Below are 20108 nucleotides of genomic sequence, written 5' to 3' on the forward strand. Positions count from 1 at the left end.
TTATCCCCACCTCCCAGATTTCAGGCCTATATCATTGGGGCCCTTGGGAAAGAGTAGAAGAATGACTTTGTCCTGGATCTGCTTGGTCTTTACTCCATAGACAATAGGGTTGAGTGCAGGTGGGATGATTACATAGAGGTTCGCAAACATAATGTGAAAGGTACGAGAGACATTATGCCCAAAGCGATGGGCGAGAATGGAGAAGAATGCTGGTGTGTAAAACATGAGGATGACACAGACATGGGAACCACAGGTGCCAAGGGCTTTCTGGCGGGCTCCTCGGGATGGGAAGCAGAATACAGCATAGAGGATCAGGGTATAGGAGACAGCAATTAGGATCACATCTGTAATCACTGTCATGATGGGGACACAAAAACCATACCAGATATTGATGGAGATGTCAGCACAGGCCAGCCGGGCAACACCTATGTGCTCACAGTATGTATGAGGGATAATATGTGTCCTGCAGAAAGGTAGACGATTAACAAGGAAAACACATGGAACAATAACACAGAAACTTCGGAAAGAGATTAACGCAGCAATATTGACAATAGTTTTGGGGGTCAGAATAGTGGTGTATCTCAAGGGTAAGCAGATGGCTACGTAGCGGTCAAATGCCATGGCTAGGAGGATGGCTGAGTCCAGGACAAAGCTGTAATGCAGAAAGAATAATTGGGTGAGACAGCCAGGAAAACTGATTCTCTGAGGACCAAACCAGAAGATGGTAAGAGTTTTGGGGATGCATGTGGTAGACAACATGAGGTCAGTGATTGCCAGCATAGAAAGGAAAAAGAACATGGGAGCATGAAAACTGTGCTCCACCACAATGAGGTAGAGAATAGTACTATTACCCACAATGGCCATAAGATAGACAAAGCAGAAGGGGATGCTGATCCAGACATGGTACTTCTCCAATCCAGGGATGCCCAAAAGAGTAAAGGGTTCTGTGTTGTAGCTACTCAAGTTGTACATGGCCATTGAAATCTGACGAGTAGCTTCTGTATCCTAAAAACAAATTGCATATAATGAACATGAGAAAATTGTATGGTAATTCTTTTCCATCCTACCCTTAGGGTTGGCTCTCCTTTTTCCTATATTCCAAGAAAGAACCTCCCATTTTATTAAGAGCAATGATTATCACCTAGGAAAAAAAAGTTTTCTCAGACCCAGTACTTCTGCTACTAATCACCCAGTTACTCTGGAGTCTTCTCCAAACTGAATAAAATCCCTATTTTAATGACTGATTTCTCCCTGAGTCAATGTCATCTATTGCTGTATAGATGTGGAAATACAGAAAAGTAGTTTAACTACATACAAAGATAGAAAGAAACTAAGAAAAGTGGGTCACAATTGGGAAAATGAGATAATTAACAATTACAGACTTATACTATGTACCACGTTCTTATTCAGTATTATTGTGTTTCGAACAATCTTCTGAGATACGTGTTTTTATTCCCGTCATTTTTTTTACAGAAACTGAAATTCTGAGAAGTAATCTTACCTAAGATCTCACCTTTAGTAACTGGCAGAACCAAGATCATTAGATTCCACAGCCAATACTCAGTCATGCTGCTGTCCCCACCAGGTGACTGCCTCAATGCACTGTGAAATGGCAAGAATTCAGAAGAGGCATGGAGGCGTAGAGAAGGATGAAAGGAAATGGGTCACTGGAACTGTGATTTTTCTGGTACACCAACCCTACCCCAATTTCAACAGCTGTTCTGATATCCACGGCTCTATAAATAGAGCCTTAGGACTTGCAGACTAGAAAGTTCTCCGAGATGTGATGTTTGATGTTCCACCATAGAGAATGATATGAAAAAGGATAGACCTTAGGAATTAATGAGGAAATCTTGTTTAAGAATTAGAGAATATTGGTTCAAGTATGCTTTTAGTAAATACAGAGGAGACCTCTAGTGGAAGAAAAATAGAATTTACATATTCTAAGTCCTAAGTTAAGATAAAAGCAGATAAGTAAATTTTATAAAAAGAACTATTTTTTTTGAAAACCTTCAATATACTGCTTAAGTCTAAAAGCCTTTACATGAAATAACTTTTGTAATTCTATTAACAATCTTATGAGTTAGTTAATAATATTACTCACATTTTAAAGATGCAGAAACTGAAGCAGAGAGAAGTAACTTATCAGAAGCCACACAACAAGAAAATTGTAGAGCTGAGAGTCAAACCCAAGAAGTCTTTTTCTAGACTCCCATGTACATAACCAAAATTCTATACGGACAACAAACTATATGGCAAATAGCATATACGTGTGTGTGTGTGTGTGTGTGTGTGTGTGTGTGTGTGTGTGTGTGTGTTCTCTACCCTTATTCTTTTTATAATTGGAAAAAAAAAATGCCTTTTGTAACTGAGGCCAAAAACTAACCCATATGGTCTATAGTCTATCTCGAGTCTTCCTACCTTGTCAGGTATCTTTCATTATCATTCATTTTTTCTCTCCTTTGTCTTCAACTTAGCCTTTTAGAATTCTGCTCACACACTTCCAGTGGCACCCTGCCTATCCTGAGCATTTAAACAGTTTAAATGTGCTCAAATACCTTTCAGTCTAAATAATGAAGATATAATTACATTCTCTCATTCATAACTAAATATGTAGTTGCTACACTACTAATCTCTATTTTCTCATCTATTTATCTTTTAACCCTGTTCTCATCTCTGTGCTCTCCATTGTACTGAAGCAGCTCTCACTCCATCACCAGTGATGTCCGTATCCCACCTTGCAGTCCTTGTGTGACTTCTCAGCAGCACTTGACGCTGCTGATCATCCCTCTCTATCTCAATGCATTCTCTTACCTTAATGTTGTTTTGCAATACTCTGCATTTTTCCTCAATTTCACTGGCATCTTATCTCATCCTTTGCCCGTTCTTCTTATTCTATGTGCTTACGTCCTGGTATTTCTCAAAAACATGGCTGAAACCCCCTTTTCTTCTCTCCACACTTTTCCTGATCTGTGTTATCAACTCCTAAGTTCCCAATTAATAGTTATTCATTGACGTATTCCAATTCTTTACCTCTCATTTAGATCTTGCAAGACACACATGTCCAACAGCACAATGGATGCCCTCTTTTGGTTATCTCATTGGCACCTTAAAATTATCTCTTTTTAACAATTAAAATTAATACTCATCATATTTCCTCACAAACCTGCTTCCCCTTACTCTGTCCAATATTTCAGAGAATATCAGCATCATCCACTAAATGACCCAAAATAGAAACTTGAAATTTATTATTTATACCTACCTTTCATTAAACAACTCAAATGCAATAAACTATATTGGCCCAATTCTTTTTAAAATTGGAAACAAACAAACAAAACTTCTCAACACAGCTAACAAGGCCTTTCAATCTGGTCTTGCTACCTTTTCAAGCTTTTTAACACCTTCCAAGATTGTTTACCAGAAAACATCTGCATTTTCTAAAAATACATATGTTAAAAGCAATTTCCACATAAAAGATCATGGTAAACCCCATCACTTTATTTCCAGAGTTCTAACTATATTATCTAATTATTTCCTCTTAAGTTTTGACTTAAGTATTGACAGAGATTCATATCTTTTCTCTGACAACAAACAGAAATAAGGCCAGAGGTAGTGGAAACCCATGTGATGAAAAAGAATAAGGTTACTGCCTTTCCTTGAGATTGAACTATCATACCCAAATCATTCTGAAATGGTACAGATGCATTCAGTTATTGCGCATTGAGTATTGCATTTCTCTTAGCAATGGCTGGAGAAAATTGAAAATCTGAACAAGTAATCTGTGCTATTCCAAATAAAGGTGAGATAACATGTGTTCCCTCATTGCCCAAAGTCTCCTCACTATGAGACTATGCACATAGTTCCCCCTTGATTTAGATTATTCTCAACCTTTCTCCTACCTTCAAACCAGGCTAAACTCTTATTATTTAAGTCTCAGCTAAGCCCCTTCCATTCAACTTAAACATTACTTCTCTGCAAACAGTTTCCCGATCTCTCTATATGATAAAGTTTTATTTCCTCTTTTCTGAAATTTATCATACTTAAAACTATTTGTTAATACGTATTTTACCTGCTACACCACAATCTTTGTAAAGGCAATGATCATGTCAATTTTTGTTTTGTTTTCAATGATACCCTCAATATCTACACAATGGTGACACTTAAAACCTGCTCAGTAATATTCCTGAATTGAATATTATTGAGTCCAAACAATAAGAACATTCTCATTTTTTATTGTCGCAGAAAATGCATTTTAATTCATTAAATATGTATTACTGCATAAGGAAAGCAAAACCCCAAGACTGTTTAAAATCTGGCTCCCAGGCCTTGATCTCATTATACCCTCCAGTTAGCCTCATCCAAAACTTGAACCTGCTCCTGGCTTTCCAATCCTATCTGTCTTGCCCAACAACCAACACTCACCAGACCCAAGGCCCTTGATGGGGACCCAGGGCACTCTCATGTGGCCACTCTTATTTCTCTTCCTGAACCTTCAGAGAGTACTCAGAGCTTGCAACTCCTTGAGGAACCATATGAGTAGACAGGAACCCGATCAGCGAGTTGTAGATTGCAGTGAAGCACTTCCCAGGGGTCTAGCTCCTAAGGTTCTGTGGTCCCAAATGCTGAGGTGGACAGTCCCTGCAGGCTCAGATCTTCCAGGACAGGCAGTACCCTGAGAAAGCAGATCCCCAGATGCTTTCAAAATGGCAAGTACTTGCTCCACTGCTGTTAAAACAATCTAAAGAGAAATCTGTGTGTCCCTTGTGTATATGTGTGTTGAAGGGAATTTGTATTTCTCTGTGTGCTATTTTGTTAATACTATAAATATTCAGTCATTTGGGTAAATATGTATAATGGTTATTTTAGTGTGAAAATGCAAATGGAATGCAGGTTCTTCTTTCTGATTCAAGCCTTAAAAGGGTTGGAAAATGCCATGATTTTCACAATTTAGTATCATTGAACAAACCTTTGAATCTTCATAAAACTCTTTACGTATACTCTTTAGAATCACTTTCTTCCTTCAGTTCCACTGTTTAGTCTCTTGTCACTTCTGCTATTGGGCCCTGACAAATCTAAAGATTTCTGCTCTGCCCTGCCATTTCATCCTGTCCTCTGAAATCATAATAACCATTCTAAAGTAGAAATATGACATTATTTTTACCAATAATTTTAAAAGACTTTAGGTTAAAATAAATCCCCTTTGGCATAACACATAAGATTGAGCAATTTCAAACTCAACTTTCTCTTCAGTTTTATCTCCTGCTGTTCTATGCCCAGGTACACCCTATATTCTAGACTAACTAATCTATTTGGAGTTCTAAACAGGTATAATTTCTCAAGCATCATCTCTTTTCATATGTTATTATTTTCTTTCAGAAATATCCTTTCTGTTTTCTGACTGACTCACACATTCCTGTGTTTACTCCTGCCTTAGCTCTTATCAAACATGTTGTAATTACTTGTTTAGCTCTCTGTTTCTGGTTTTAGAATGTGAGTTCCATGATTATACAGCTCTCATTCTTATTGTACACTGTTGGATTTATATGATTGTTTGGAGAGTAGGAATTCAATTAGCATTGTAAATTATTGGTAGTAGTCAATATTAGTATCCTCTATATTACATTTTACATATTAAAGTGACTATTATAATACCAGCTAGAAAATAATTTTATATTATTTCATGTATCTTAGAAAGGCTTAAAATGTAGATTTGTATCATTTACTAATATGCTTATTCTCCAACCACCAATCCTCTCACATACTCTGTGGCTATAGTCTTCCTGCAGCATAATGTGGAGAAGAAAAGAGACAATATTGAACTTCTGAATCTTGAGAAACACGATTAGCTTAGGGTGACATCAAAAGGTCAGACCAAGGCAGAATAATTTGACCAAAATTTATCTTACACTAAAACCCCTTCTTTACTTCAACATTTTTACACTCTGTTTCCAGGGCAAACCTTAATTATAAATACAAACAAAAAGTGTGTTGGTTTTAAATTTTATTCACAAATGTTTTTGATACTTCTATCTTCAAGTGGGAGAGCTTAAGTCCCCTCTCCTTGAGTATGGGATGGATTTAGTGATTCACCTCTAATGAATAGAATATGGTGGATATTGCAGTGTTTGCCCTCTAAGACTAGGCTATAAAAGGTATTGAAGCTTCCTCCTTGCTCTCTCTCTTGAATTTCCCACTCTAGGGGAAGCCGGCTTCTGCATCATGAGGACACTCAAATAGACTTGTGTGGGGAGGCCTTGGACCTTCTTGCTAACATGAGTGACAATCCTGGAAGCAAATCCTCCAGCCTTGGTCAATCCTCCAGATGCTAGCAACCCCAGTCACATCCTGACTGCAACCTCATGAGAGACCCAAGCCATAATAACCTCACTAACTATGGGTGAGGAAGTGTAGATCAAGCAGGGTTACTTAATAGGGTTAAGGATTACTTAACTAATTAGGCTATGTAAAGGTAGCTCACTATAGTTCTATTTAAATAACCCCCTTCTAAATTTATTTTAACAGGACATTTCACTGTATGTGCAAAATATACCAAGCACCATGCATGGTATTGGTAAAAGAATTTCAAGGTCACTTCTTCCATTCAACAAACATTTGTTAAAATTAGGAATAATTTGCTAGGCCCAGGAAATCAGGCATGATGCTAAGCCCTGGATATTCAGAAATACATATCAGTCTATTCGTAAGAGCAATACCTTCTAAGGTCAACAGATTTGTAAAATAAAATTTTAATACAGAATGAGTGTCATGGGAAGTTAAAAGATATTCATGGAAACTGAATTGCCAGGGGTCGAGAGGGGGAGGGCATAAGACCACAGCCTATGGCATCAGAGATCTTGAGAAACAGATAAAAATATGAGCCTTGAGGATAAACAGGTTACTCAGGAGGGCAGACAAACACATTTCAGGCAGAGGGATCTGCACATGCTTAGAGACATGAAACTATGATGTGTTCTGGGAAATGTGTGTTACCCAGGTACATATAGTGAAGTGCTGATAAATGGGAGCAGGGAACAGGCCATTCATTCATGCATGCACACATTCAATCAACCAATAAATATCTCTTAAGCACTGACTGGGAGCAAGGCACCGTGCTAGATTCTAGGGACAGAGTGATGAACAAAACAGGTGCATGCCTCTCCTCATGAAGATATTTAATCTATTGAGGAAGATAAACATTATTCAAATAAGCAAGAGATCGTACGTTAAAAAGTAATTATTACCTGTGATCAGTGTTACGGAAATATATAGGAGAGTTTCTCTCTCTGCTCCTCCATTTTCTGCCATTTGAGATCCCTGCATTGTTGTTAAGCAACCACCAAGAAGACCCCCACCAGATGTGTTCCCTGGACTTCGGATTTCCCAGCCTCCAAAACCATAAGCAATACATTTTGTTTCCTTTATAAATCACCCAGTTTCAGGTATTTATATTACAAGGAATAGAAATGAACTAATACAGAAACTTCCTTCTATTCTACTTTATACTATACTATCCCCAGTAGGCTAAAAAAAAAAAAAAAAAAAAAAAAAAAGGAGAAAATTCCAAGTAGGAAAAAAGAAAAGAAAAGAAAAAAAAGCATGTGCAAGAAGGCATGAAAGAGCAAAATGTGAATATAAGCTCCTTGAAAGCAGGTAATTTCTTATTGTTCATATGTGGTTTAAATTTTTTAAAAATCTACTGAGAGTATAAAACATTTTGAGAAAAGTGAAACATGTTTAGCAAGCAAATAGCCTGTTTAACAGACTAACTTGGAAGATGACATTCATCTCAAGGCATTGGATATAAAATAAACTGTAAGTATAACCAGCTTGAGAGGATGTGTCCTGTTCCAGTTTGCTATTCTTTTGTTTATGTATTCTCCTGACAGCTATTTGTTTAAGCAGTCTCCAGGACAGTATAGAAGAAGGGTTAAGGGGAAAGGACTTGAGGTGGCTAGCTGCCATATACCATCTCCCCTTTGGGTAAAATTGAGAAATTTATTTAATCACTCCAAGATTCAGTTTCCTCATGTGCATATAGAGCTCTAATCAACCTCACAGGGTTTGAGGATTTATTGTGATATATTGTACATAAGGCACTTTGGCACATTTTTGGTATATTACATAGTGATCACTTTTTCATTTAAAAAAATATTTTATTTTATTTATTTTGCTGTACTATGTAACAGGCACTGTAGACTCACATATGGCTAAAACTTTTTTTTTTTTTTTTTTTTTTTTTACTGTTCTCAAAAAGATCACAGATTAATGGGGGAAATATATGTGAAAGCAGGCAATTCTAGGGCAGAGAGACAAAGGATATGACCTTAGAAGCACTGAGAGCTGGGTAGGTACAGAGGAAGTTGCTGATATAATTAGGGGAGAGGGCAGGAAGATCAAGAATCTTACACTGAAGCTGTGTTTTGGAGGAAAAATAGGGGCGTTCAAGGAAAATGATAGGAATAGCAACATGCTAGTGAGAGAGAACATTATTTCAAATGTCAAAGAGCAAGTAAGAACACTGTGAGATTTAGGAAACAGTGTGCACCCTGAAATGGGCAGAGCCCTAGATGTGGGTAAGGCTGAGAGGAGTGAAGAGGAAGATCAGGGAAGAGTTTGGAGAACTGCCTTGTGACTCAGAACTTGAATCCTATCCTGAAGACTAAGTGGGAGAGGCTGATGGAAGGTTTTACCTGTGAATGTGACAGAATCAAATTTACATATTGAATAGGTCATTCTGGCTATTGCATAGATTTGCTACTGTAATGAAATAAGATGCACTTGGAATAAAGCATAAGAGAAAGCAAAATTAGTTTGAGAACTTTCACTGTAGTCCAGCAGGGATGATGAGGCATATTGAGAGGATACTGAGGTGAATTAAATGAGGCTCCATCCAGGGCTGGGATTAGGGGGAGGCCAGGGAGGTGCCTAAGGTGCAACATGAAAGGAAGGAGGAGCTCATTTTCAGAGTCATAAGTACTTCCTTTAATGAACGTGGTTCCCTAGGCACCTCTATGGGGCCCACTGCTCAGTACACAGGAAATCAAGGTGTTATTGTCAGTTAAGCAAAAAAGGAGAGAAGTGTTTTCTTTACTCACTTGTTCCCATCTGCAATTTAGCTAGAGACAGGGCCAAGAACCAAGTCCCAGAGGTAACTCCCTTGGCACTTTCCGACTTCATAGCACTGGGAGGCCTCCCATCTGTGGTTGAGGAATGGATGGGAGTGAGTGAGCTAGGTTGCTCAGGTAGCAGCCAGAACATGTCTGATGAACTTGGACACGTAGACATGTAAGAGTTTCTACAACCACCTAGATTGCAAGAAACAATTCCTGCATCTGTGGGCTAGCCAAGTGGGCAGGAGGTACAATAAGTAACTTTATTTTAGAGCAGACTTTTTGACTACTCTTTCCTATCTCTGAATCTACATTTCCCTCCTGGCCTCCCTGCAGCAATTTCTCCTACCTCTAGGCTCAGCCTTATTATACCCTTTCTCAGGAATAATGTTTACATCTGTACCTTGCTCTCTAAGCCTTCCCCACTGACATTTTATGGCTGTGATTATCTAATTCCAGTTTTCTACTCACAAGAGCATGCATTATGAAAACACCAGCATTCAGGGGCCTCTGAAAGACACAGGTTTTTAGTAGGGTCCATTTCAAGAGTGCTGTAATCTTTTAACCCAAGGTAGGACTCCAGTTCTGAGATGTTCCGAGGTAGGTGGTCAGGGGGGACACAGAGATCTTGAGTATCGTTTCTAGGCTATCTATGGATATTTCTCAAATCTTATCCTTTGTGGTGGCTAGATCCTGACCTTGACTTCCTGGTGCCTGTTTACTAGGTCGAAGCTCACACATATAGATTCTTCCATTTTGAAAACTTGAGATACCACATCGGAGATGTTTTGCCAGCAATTTGATGTTTGTAGTAAAGAAAATGCCTTTGTTTTTAACTTTAAGTAATGTTAAGGAAATGTTTTAATATGAAGTAAAGAACAAGTATGTATTGTTCCACACACCCATCTATTCTTTGGTAAATGTTACTCCTTACTTTTTGCCATGCCAACTTATGGCACCCACTAATATTTCAAGTGATGGTACTTAACACTAGACTTCCTAACTTATTTTTTAAAAATCAAAGAACAGCTCCAGATGATAATTCATGAGTCTAGAGCTTGTCCAAAAGAAAACTAGAGTATTATGGATGAGAGAAGATACTGGATAAACTCCTGTAAGGGTTAAGGCTATGAATTAAATTATTTCTAATAAAAGTCTAAAACTTTTAGTACTCCCTTTAATAACAAAATGAACTTCATCAAAGTACTATCATATATTTGATAACAGTAAAATAATCTCATAATTTTCCATATAATAGAAAAATAGAAACCATCAAATAAGACAAAAATAAAATAAAATTACCCATTAGTTCACTACTCAAATATAATAGTAGTTATCATTCCCATGTTCCATCTACAATTATGTTTATGCATATATATGTGTATACAGTATAGCTATTGGTTAGCAGTGACACCCTGCATAAGCATTTCAACTTTTTTTTAAACTTTAACAATAAATGGCAAATATTAGATGGCATTTATTCTTTAAGTAAAAATAATTAAGCTATACTTGTATATAAGTCAATATTTCCTGACATAGGATAGCGAGATTTTCTTTTCTTAATGAGAACATTAATTTTCTTAAGGAAGATTATTTTTAGGCTATTTTAAATAATGGCATGGTTAGGGACTTTGTTCTGGTCTTCTTTAGAGAGAATAGTATATTCCACTCATTTATCACAGGGTGGGGCTTTTGCAAAAACGACTGGGAGGAGAGATTTGAGGAGTCAATGGCACTGTATTCCCTAAAGAAAAAAAGAATTGTTTACAGATTTCATTCAAATTCAGTTCCAGCACACACACAAAAAATAAAACTTTAAGCAACTAAAAACCAACATAGAAAGAAATTATTCATTCTTTTTTAAGTAAGAAGAATTTAAATAAGAAATGGTTGTTATTAGTATCCAATTATATCAATGATACATATTTTTGATAATTGTTCAAGTTACTCATTTCTGATCATCTCTCTATGAAATAATAAAGTTTGCATATATTAATAAAGAACACCCTGTGGCAGAAACATAATATTTTCTAATAATCTGGATAGACTTTAGTTCAGAGTCTCATCCCGGATTTCAGGAAAAGTAGTCATCTTGTGCTATCACTGTGGCTCCTCCCACTCTCAAGTAGCAGCGTCTCTAACTGTAGCAACAGTACTTTATAATTTAATAAAATATTTTACCACTGAAACTTCAAAAGAAAAGTAATCTGTAATCAATAAGTAATAGTTTGTTACAATGATAAACTGAAAGACACCTATGTTGACACCATGGTTAACCCTAGATTATGACCCTATATGCAGGATTTCTGTTTTAAAAGATTTTAACTCATTTTTCCCTTTTATGCACATATTGTTTCCTCTGTACACATTGTAGGTGATCAATAGATGCCTAAATATGAATAGCTGATCAGGTAAAAGTGTGTGCTAGATAACAGAATTTTTTAATTCAGTAGGAAAGAAAAAACTTTGGTTTCTATTTTTTTATATTTTTCATTAAAAATTTATAATTTTATTTCCTTTCTTCAAATGTTTAGTCAGAGAATACCATTGATTACTAAAGATTTTTTTTTAATTTTTATTTTATCGATATACATTGTGGCTGATTATTGCTCCCCATCACCAAAACCTCCCTCCCGCCTCCCTACCCCGCTACCCCCCAATAATGTCCTTTCTGTTTGCTTGTCGTATCAACTTCAAGTAGTTGTGGTTGTTATATCTTCTCCCCCCCCCCCCGGTTTGTGTGTGTGTGTGTGTGTGTGTGTGTGTGTGTGTGTGAATTTATATATTAATTTTTAGCTCCCTCCAATAAGTGAGAACATGTGGTATTTCTCTTTCTGTGCCTGACTTGTTTCACTTAATATAATTCTCTCAAGGTCCATCCATGTTGTTGCAAATGGCAGTATTTCATTCGTTTTTATAGCTGAGTAGTATTCCATTGTGTAGATGTACCACATTTTCCATATCCACTCATCTGATGATGGACATTTGGACTGGTTCTATCTCTTGGCTATTGTAAAGAGTGCTGCGATGAACATTGGGGAACAGGTGTACCTTCGACTTGATGATTTCCATTCCTCTGGGTATATTCCCAGCAGTGCACAAGGACCATATGATCATCTCTATAGATGCTGAAAAAGCATTTGATAAAATTCAACACTCATTCATGACAAAGACCCTCTATAAGTTAGGTATAGAGGGAAAGTATCTCAACATAATTAAAGCCATATATGCCAAACCCACTGCCAATATCATCCTGAATGGGGAAAAGCTGAAAGCTTTTCCTTTAAGAACAGGAACTAGACAAGGATGCCCACTCTCACCACTCCTATTCAACATAGTGTTGGAAGTACTAGCCAGAGCAATCAGAGAAGAGAAGGAAATAAAGGGCATCCAGATTGGAAAAGATGAAGTCAAACTGTCCCTGTTTGCAGATGACATGATCCTATATATCGAACAGCCTAAAACCTCTACAAAAAAACTGCTGGAATTGATAAATGATTTCAGCACAGTAGCAGGATACAAAATCAACACACAAAAATCAGTAGCATTTCTTTTCTCCAATAGTGATTACTAAAGATTTTACAGTTTTGCATGACCATCATTTTAAATGTATGCCAACTGTGTGGGAGGGAAAAAACGATACTTGCCTCAGGACTTTCCTTGGAAGCAATTTTTTAAAAATTTTTGATTCAGCTTTAAATTTTTGAAATCTTCAAAGCAGAATACTGCACATATTTAGGTTCACAATTAGCACCACTGAGTAGATGGCTCTCATTAACTGAAATTTTACACAGTAGATGCGTGGACCCATTGATGATCAATAAGTATATGCTAGTTGGTTATGAGAGACGAGCTCTCTACTTTCTTTCTTCTTAGACAGATAAAGTGCTGAAAGTTCCATACCATAATTCTGGCATGTCATCTTCCAACCACTCCACTGTCAGTTATGGCATGTTTGTCCTCATTGGCATCCCTGTCCTGAAGGAGCTGCACCTGTGGACCTCCATCCCCTTCTCCCTGAAGTACCTGGTGGTTGTGTCAAGAAATGGTATCCTGATCTGTGTGGGGGCACTGGAGTGCAGTCTGCATGAGCCCATTTACCTGTCCCTCTCCATGCTGGCTTTTTGGGGCCTCATTCCATCCACATCCATGGTACCCAAAGCCCTGAGAATCTTCTGGTTTGATGACGTGGACATCAGCCTTTGGTGGCTGTGTCACTCAGCTCTTCTTTACGCATTTTGCCTTTGTAGTGGAGTCAGGAATTCTCTTGACCATGGATTTTGACCACTGTGTGGCCATCCACTACCCACTGAGATATACCACCATTCCTAGCCATGATGTCATTGGCAAAATAGGGGGTGTTGTGGTTTTCAGGAGTTTTGCAACTGTCTTCCCCATTGTCTTCCTTGTGAAGCATCTGCCCTCCTACCAGACAAACATCGTTGCTCACCCCTTCTACAAACACATGGGACTGGCAAAGCTGGCTTGTGATGATATTAGCATCAATATTTGGTATGGTATCTCTGTGCCACTACTCAGTGTTATGTTAGACATGGTGGCCATGGTCATCTCTTACGGGCTCATTCTCTGGGTGGTCTTCAGACTGCATCCCACAATGTGTGGATGGAAGCACTCAGCATCTGCAGTTCCCATGTCTGTGCCACCCTTATGTTCTACCTTCCAGGAATTTTCACTGTCATTGATCAGCACTTTGGCCAAAAAAAACCCCAAGCATGTTCATGTCCTCTATATTCTTGTACCCCCCATGATGAACGCAATTACCTATGGAGTAAAATCAGATTCGTGAATAAGAGTTCCTTGTGTTTTCTCAAAAAAGGAAATGTTGATGAGGATAACTGGATCTCACTGTGATTCCTCAAAAGGGAGTATGAGTGGTCCTATGAGAAGAGAAGAGAATAGACAAGTTGCCATTGGATAGACTCTCCTTTCTTTGGACATAAATGTTTTTTCATGAGATAGGGATGACCCGAACTGTATAGGTCCTTTCTTTCGAAGGTAAATAGGTTCTTGAAGATCTATGTATTCACAGATGTAACAGGACTAGTTTAAAAGTCCACAGGATTCTTCTGTATTTAATCACAACGTGATATCTCTACTTCTACCATACAAAAGTAAAGTTAGTATGTAGAAACTTCTCCTATACTATTTAAATTTTAGGTATCTATGCATACTTCCCAACAGCTGTTATGAATTTATAAACACTATTAGAAAGAGTGAAATTCCAAATTGGAGACAAATAGGGGAACAAAAGAGTCTCCCCTTTCTTTATACCTTACTTTATGCACAAAAAACCTTAACAATATTTTAATGCAAATGGAGTACCTGATCATACTAGATAGCACCATCAATACTTATAAAATGGTATTAGAGTGCTATAAGTACATGATTTCAGAGAAAAAAAAAAAGAAAAGAGTAATTAGGTCAAGTGTTTGGAGATATGATTTGCCCTGGGATGCTGGATGTCCTGTGAGACTCCTAATTTGCCACTGAGTAACAGCTTTTCTGATTCTTTAGCAATTATCTCACTGTGTGAGGATCCAGTGAGAGAGAGGATGTTAAACCACTTAAGAAATTATAAAATTCCGTATAAATACATCATGTCATTGTTATTAACGTTATTATGTTTCTTGGTAGGAGCTTTTACCCTCCTAAGGTGGAAAGTTAAAAGCAAAACAAGGAAAACCCTCATCCTTTGTCTACGGCTAAGGTCTTCTATTGCCTTCCCCTTTCCTTTTCTCACCAGGGATCACTTAGCTACAGTAAAGTGTCCCCCTGCAGCTCTTCCCTATCAGAGGTGTGCCGCGCACTCTGGGTGGAGGATGACAGCAGGCACTACTGGGTGCTCCACCTGCACTCCTATACCCCAGGCACTGTGAGCCGCCGGTGCCTGTGCTTCTCTCATCCTTCAGAAGCCCCTGTGGGAATTGTTAAGAAAATTTTACCTTGCTCCATAACCATGAAAGCTCTTTATTCTCAGCTGTGCTCAGATTCCTGGCATATTGTGGGGTATAGAGAAACGATTTTTTTGTGTGTTTTTTCTGTGTTGGGGCTTTCTGGAGAAATTTTGCCAAGCACGTTGAATGCTGAGCGAAGAGCAATCCTTGGGAAATTAATTTACAACTACATAGATGCTGAGAGAACTCCAGAGAGATTTACCTAACATCGGAAGTATGGAGACACTCCTGGGTTGTAAAGCTGGTGACAAGGTCTTATCTTTTCCCTGGGGAGATTCATATCCCATTAGTCTCCAAGGAAACTTTCTCAGAAGGAGGGGAGGTGCATGTTGGTGGTGGGGGTTAGTTTCTTTGGCTTTTATAAATGGAGAAAACCATGTTTTTGTTTGTTTGTTTGTTTTTGTCATTCCTTGCTTATGATGCAGATTTTTGTATACATAGGGCATTTGACCAGCCTTCACTGTATTGTCCCAAGAGTAAGAATCAGGTGTGTGAAATTACATGGTTATTATTCACTTTTCATGTGAGTAATGGCAGTCTGTCTCTGGGCCAGAGCACTGTGTGTGTGCATTCAGGATAAAATTTTTAAAATGAATAATTAAAGCCCAACACAGCTCAGCACAAACTGCTAGTGTAAATGGTCTCCTACTTCCATGAAGCTCAATCCTGTAAGTGTTGGATGGCTGTTACCCCTGTACCTGTTTCTGTCTCTCCTTCCCACTCTTCTTTTTTCTCTATATCCTATAGCCACACAAATCTATATACATTAAAGGGCCTACATAAAGCACAATAAATAATGTTATCACCCCTCCCCCCCAACAATACATCAAGCTTAGGAAAATGAAGGGTCACTGGGGAAAAAAACCAAGGGGACATAAAAATCAGAGTTGAGAGGAAAAGAGCCCAATAGAATGGCCTAAGCTCAAGCAGTTGGATAAAGCCTCAAGTCATGGTCTGAGCCACTTGCAGGCCTATGAGTTGGGCTTCCAGAGGACCGTAGCCAGGAGTGTGCTGGTGAATGCTTAACAACTGGTATTTGGAGGTTGATTTGTGGAGTTACTGATTCCTGAGATGTAGATACTCCCACTATGGCTGATTTCAAGTTACCAGTGTGATGTTGACTTGAAAACAAAATTCTTGAAAATGTATACTTCGCTCTCACCAACCAGTAGCGGCAGCCTCCAGCATATGATTTATTGTAGTTCTTCTTAGGCCTAACACACTGAGATTAGAATTACTTAACTCAGAAAGGATGTAGGGGAGTGAAGTCTCTGTGCTAGAGAAATCCTGCCTCATTTGGAGGTAGAACAGTGAATGGGTACAAACAAAGGTTTTGGAATCAGATAGCCCATTAGCTATATGTCATCTTATATTGCTTGTATGGTACTGAGCATATTATTTATTTATTTATACTGAGGTAAGACTCACACAACAAGATTCACCTTTTTAACCATTTTAAAGTATATAATTTAGTGGCTTTTAGCACATTTTATAATGTTGTGTGTAGCCATCAACACTGTCTAATTCCAGGACATTTTTATCACCCCAAAAAAGAAATACCATATTACAAAGCAGTCACTACCCATCTCCTCTTCCCCTCCTTCCATCAATTTACTTTTTGTCTGTACAGACATGCTTAATCTAGACATTTAGCACAAACGGAATCACATAATTTGTCAGACATTCATGTCTGGTTTCTTTCATGTAGCATGTTTTCAAAATTCATTCATGTTTTACCATGTATTGGAACTTCCATTTCTTTTTCTGGCTGAGTAATATTTCATTGTATAGATATATCAGATTTATTAGTTGAAACACATTTGGCTTAGGCTTATTTCCACTTTTTTTTGTTGTTGTTGTTGTGATTATGAATAATGGTGCTATAAACATCCACTTACAAAAGTTTTTGTTTGAACACCTGTTTTCAGTTCTCTTGGGTATATACACAGGAGTGAGATTGCTGAGTCATATGGCAATTCTATGTCTAATTTTTTTGAGGAATATTCAAACTGTTTTCCAGAAAGGCTGCACTATTTTGCACTCACACTGGCAATGTACCAGGGTTCCAATTACTCCACATCCCCACCAGCACGTGCTATTTTCAATTTTTTAAAATTAGAGCCATCTTAGTGGGTGTGATACAGAACAAAGTACTTTATTAAAAAAAAGATTACAAAATAATTTCCCCTCACTCTCCTTCCTGCTGAGTTTCAGATTCCAGAGGGAATAGCACATATGAAAGGCCAGGGGAACACAGAACATATATTGTTTGGAAAACTAAAGGGGATATGGATGATTGGAGAATAAAGGGCATGCGAGGGAAAAATGAGAGGAAACAAGAGGATTGGGTGCAGTGTCCGCCAAGCAATGGCTGGTTAGCACCAATATGCCATAAAAGTCTTTGAAGAAATACACATTAAAAATTTGGGGCTTAATTCAAAGCAAAATGGGTAACTGTTGAATGATTTTAAGCAGAGAAGTGAATTGATCTAATGTGAAGTTTTGTAGCACCACTATAGTTTCTGAGTAGAAAATAGATGTAAGAGAAATAATATTGGAAGCAGCAAATTCCTAAATGAGGCTGCTGAAAAAACTCAGAGGAAAGAGACTAGTGATCAGGCTTTAACGTGAAACCTGTGAGTTAATTCAAATGGGATTCAGAAGACAATAAATAATAAATGAATTTTTAAACTGTTTTTTGATTTTAATTTATCGATATACAATGTAGTTGATTTTCATGTCCCTTTACCAATTCCTCCTTTTCCCCCTTTTAAATAAAAAAATAAATTACATAAGAACAGGCTTTGACATGGAAAACCAGTTGAATTTTGTACTGTTTAATAAGATAGAGAGTGCAATGTTGATCATGAGGAAATAAAGAGGAGAAAATGGTAAATTTTATTTGAATGTGTTGATTTTGAAGTTTCAGTGGGAAATCCAAGAGGAAGCATCACAGAGAGTTGGCTGTATGGATAGAGAAGGAATTTGGAGTAGAGCTTGAGACTAGGGAATTTTCAGCATAAACATGGTTACTGAATTCATGAGCTTGCTGTGTGCTAAAAACTTTTAACCTCACAACAAGCCTATGAATTAGGTACTTTTTTTTTTCTTTTACTTGAAAAGAAGAAAATTAAAACAGAATAGAAGGACCAAAGAAATATTGTGCATTTCTGTTCTCGATGTTTAACAATTAGGATGCTCCCACTTGATGCCTATTATTTTCTCGGTACTTGAATAATTCTTGCCTCTCTTATCTCCTAATTCTTCGAATTGCACCAAGGGTTTTCTCCAACAGAGTTGAGCTCTTGAAATTCATTAGAATTGGATCCACTATTGGAGGGCTTCCTGCTATTGATTTAGGTAAGAAATTCTATTAAATCTATATGATTATTTGATTTGCCACAATCCATCTCTCCATATTCTCATCCCCAAGTCAATGCATCCCTTTAGAAAGGAATAGAGGAATGACCTTGTCCCCTTTTCCCTAATCTGCTTTGATTTTACACCATAAGTTGTAAGATTGAATGCAGGAGGGATTGCCACATAGAAGCTGGCAAACATGATATGAAAGATATAAGAGATATTATGGCCAAAGTGATGAGTAATGGCAGAGAACAGAGCTGATATGTAGAATACGAGAATGACACTGACATAAGAACCACAGATGCCAAAGGCCTTTTGGTGGGCATCTTTGGATGCAAGGTGGGAAACAGTATAAAGGATGAGGGTTTAGGAAATACCAGTAAGGATCAGGTCTGGAAATAGTAATTAAAGCCACTGCAAAGCCATAGCAAATATTGATGGAGATATTAGCACAGGAGAACCAGGCCACACCTATATGCTCACAGTACATGTGAGGAATGATGCATGTCCTACAGAAGGACAAATGCTTCACCAGGAAAACAACAGGCAGAATGACACTGAAACTCCAACCAGCAAGGCCCACCATGATCTTGACCAGTGTCCTAGGTGTCAAGACACCGGTGTATCTCAAAGGGGAACAAATAGTTACATAACGATCAAATGCCATGCCCAACAAGATGGCAGAGTCCAGAGAAAAGCTGAAGTGGAGAAAAAATAACTGGGCGAGGCAGCCAGGAAATGTGATCTCCTGAGCTTTCAAGGAAAATATGCCAAGTGTTTTGGGGACACATGTGGTACATAATATGAGGTCTGCAGAGGACAGCATGAAGAGGAAGAAGAACATGGGTTCACAGAGGCTGAAGTCCATAGTGATGAAGTAAAGAAGAATGTCATTGCCTACAAGAGCCACAAGGTAGATGGTGAAGAAGGGAATCCCAATCCAGATGTGTAACTGCTCTATCCCTGGTATCCCCACCAGAATAAAGGGGTGTGGATTGCAGCTGCTTACATTCAGTGAGGCCATCATGGTGATTCTAATTCCCTGAGGACAAAATATCACATTTGATTCCTTAGACTGACTGGTCATCGATTCCATTTAGGTCTTTTTCACAATGTGGATCCCTTCTTCTTCCTCACATAATAAGAACCAGGGAAAATACAACCTACCTCTGTCATAACCTCTACAGTATTTACCAAAGGCTGTCAAGAATCCTCAATTAAACCAACTATTCCCCACCAATAAACATTACTGCAACTGTGTTCTTAATATATCAGGACCATGTCCCGCCAGATACCAAGGACCACATTAGCTCTTTGTTGTTCACCTGAAATTCTAAGACTCTTGCCCTCACCAAGTAACTCAATCTGAGATTTCTAAAGGATGCAGCTATCAAATATCTTCCAAGGTATGAGTTTCAGTAATATCTTTATTGAAGTATCCATTGAAAAAAAATAACAAGGACTGTGAGTGTACTAGCAAATCCACATGATTTAATGCCAACATATCATTAGGGTGCTAGTGAGCCAGTATGCTATTGCCCTTGAATACCTGGAAGAAAATTAGTATTTAAACATTCCCCTGTCAATTCAACAATTCTCCAAGACTTATTATCTTCCACCTGCCAACTTCCTGGTCAGCTACCCCACTTTATCATCACAG

General features: G+C 38.0%; 1 protein-coding gene and 2 pseudogenes across 1 annotated transcript; 1 reads left to right on the top strand and 2 right to left on the bottom strand.

Annotated features, from left to right (window-relative positions):
* Positions 1 to 978, bottom strand: LOC134376356 (olfactory receptor 52H1-like). The gene has a single exon (XM_063094940.1). The coding sequence runs from the start codon at positions 976 to 978 to the stop codon at positions 1 to 3; it is 978 nt and encodes a 325-aa protein (XP_062951010.1).
* A 12047-nt stretch (positions 979 to 13025) lies between these two features.
* LOC134376357 (olfactory receptor 52B2-like) lies at positions 13026 to 13917 on the top strand (annotated as a pseudogene).
* Positions 13918 to 18472: 4555 nt separating this feature from the next.
* LOC134376358 (olfactory receptor 52H1-like) lies at positions 18473 to 19475 on the bottom strand (annotated as a pseudogene).
* Between the last annotated feature and the right edge of the window lie 633 nt (positions 19476 to 20108).

This window comes from Cynocephalus volans, chromosome 4, assembly GCF_027409185.1.
Source record: "Cynocephalus volans isolate mCynVol1 chromosome 4, mCynVol1.pri, whole genome shotgun sequence".
Lineage (NCBI taxonomy): Eukaryota > Metazoa > Chordata > Mammalia > Dermoptera > Cynocephalidae > Cynocephalus > Cynocephalus volans.

Coding starts and splice junctions, on each gene's coding strand:
- LOC134376356 (XM_063094940.1), bottom strand. CDS start 978: ATGGCCATGTACAACTTGAGTAGCTACAACACAGAACCCTTTACTCTT.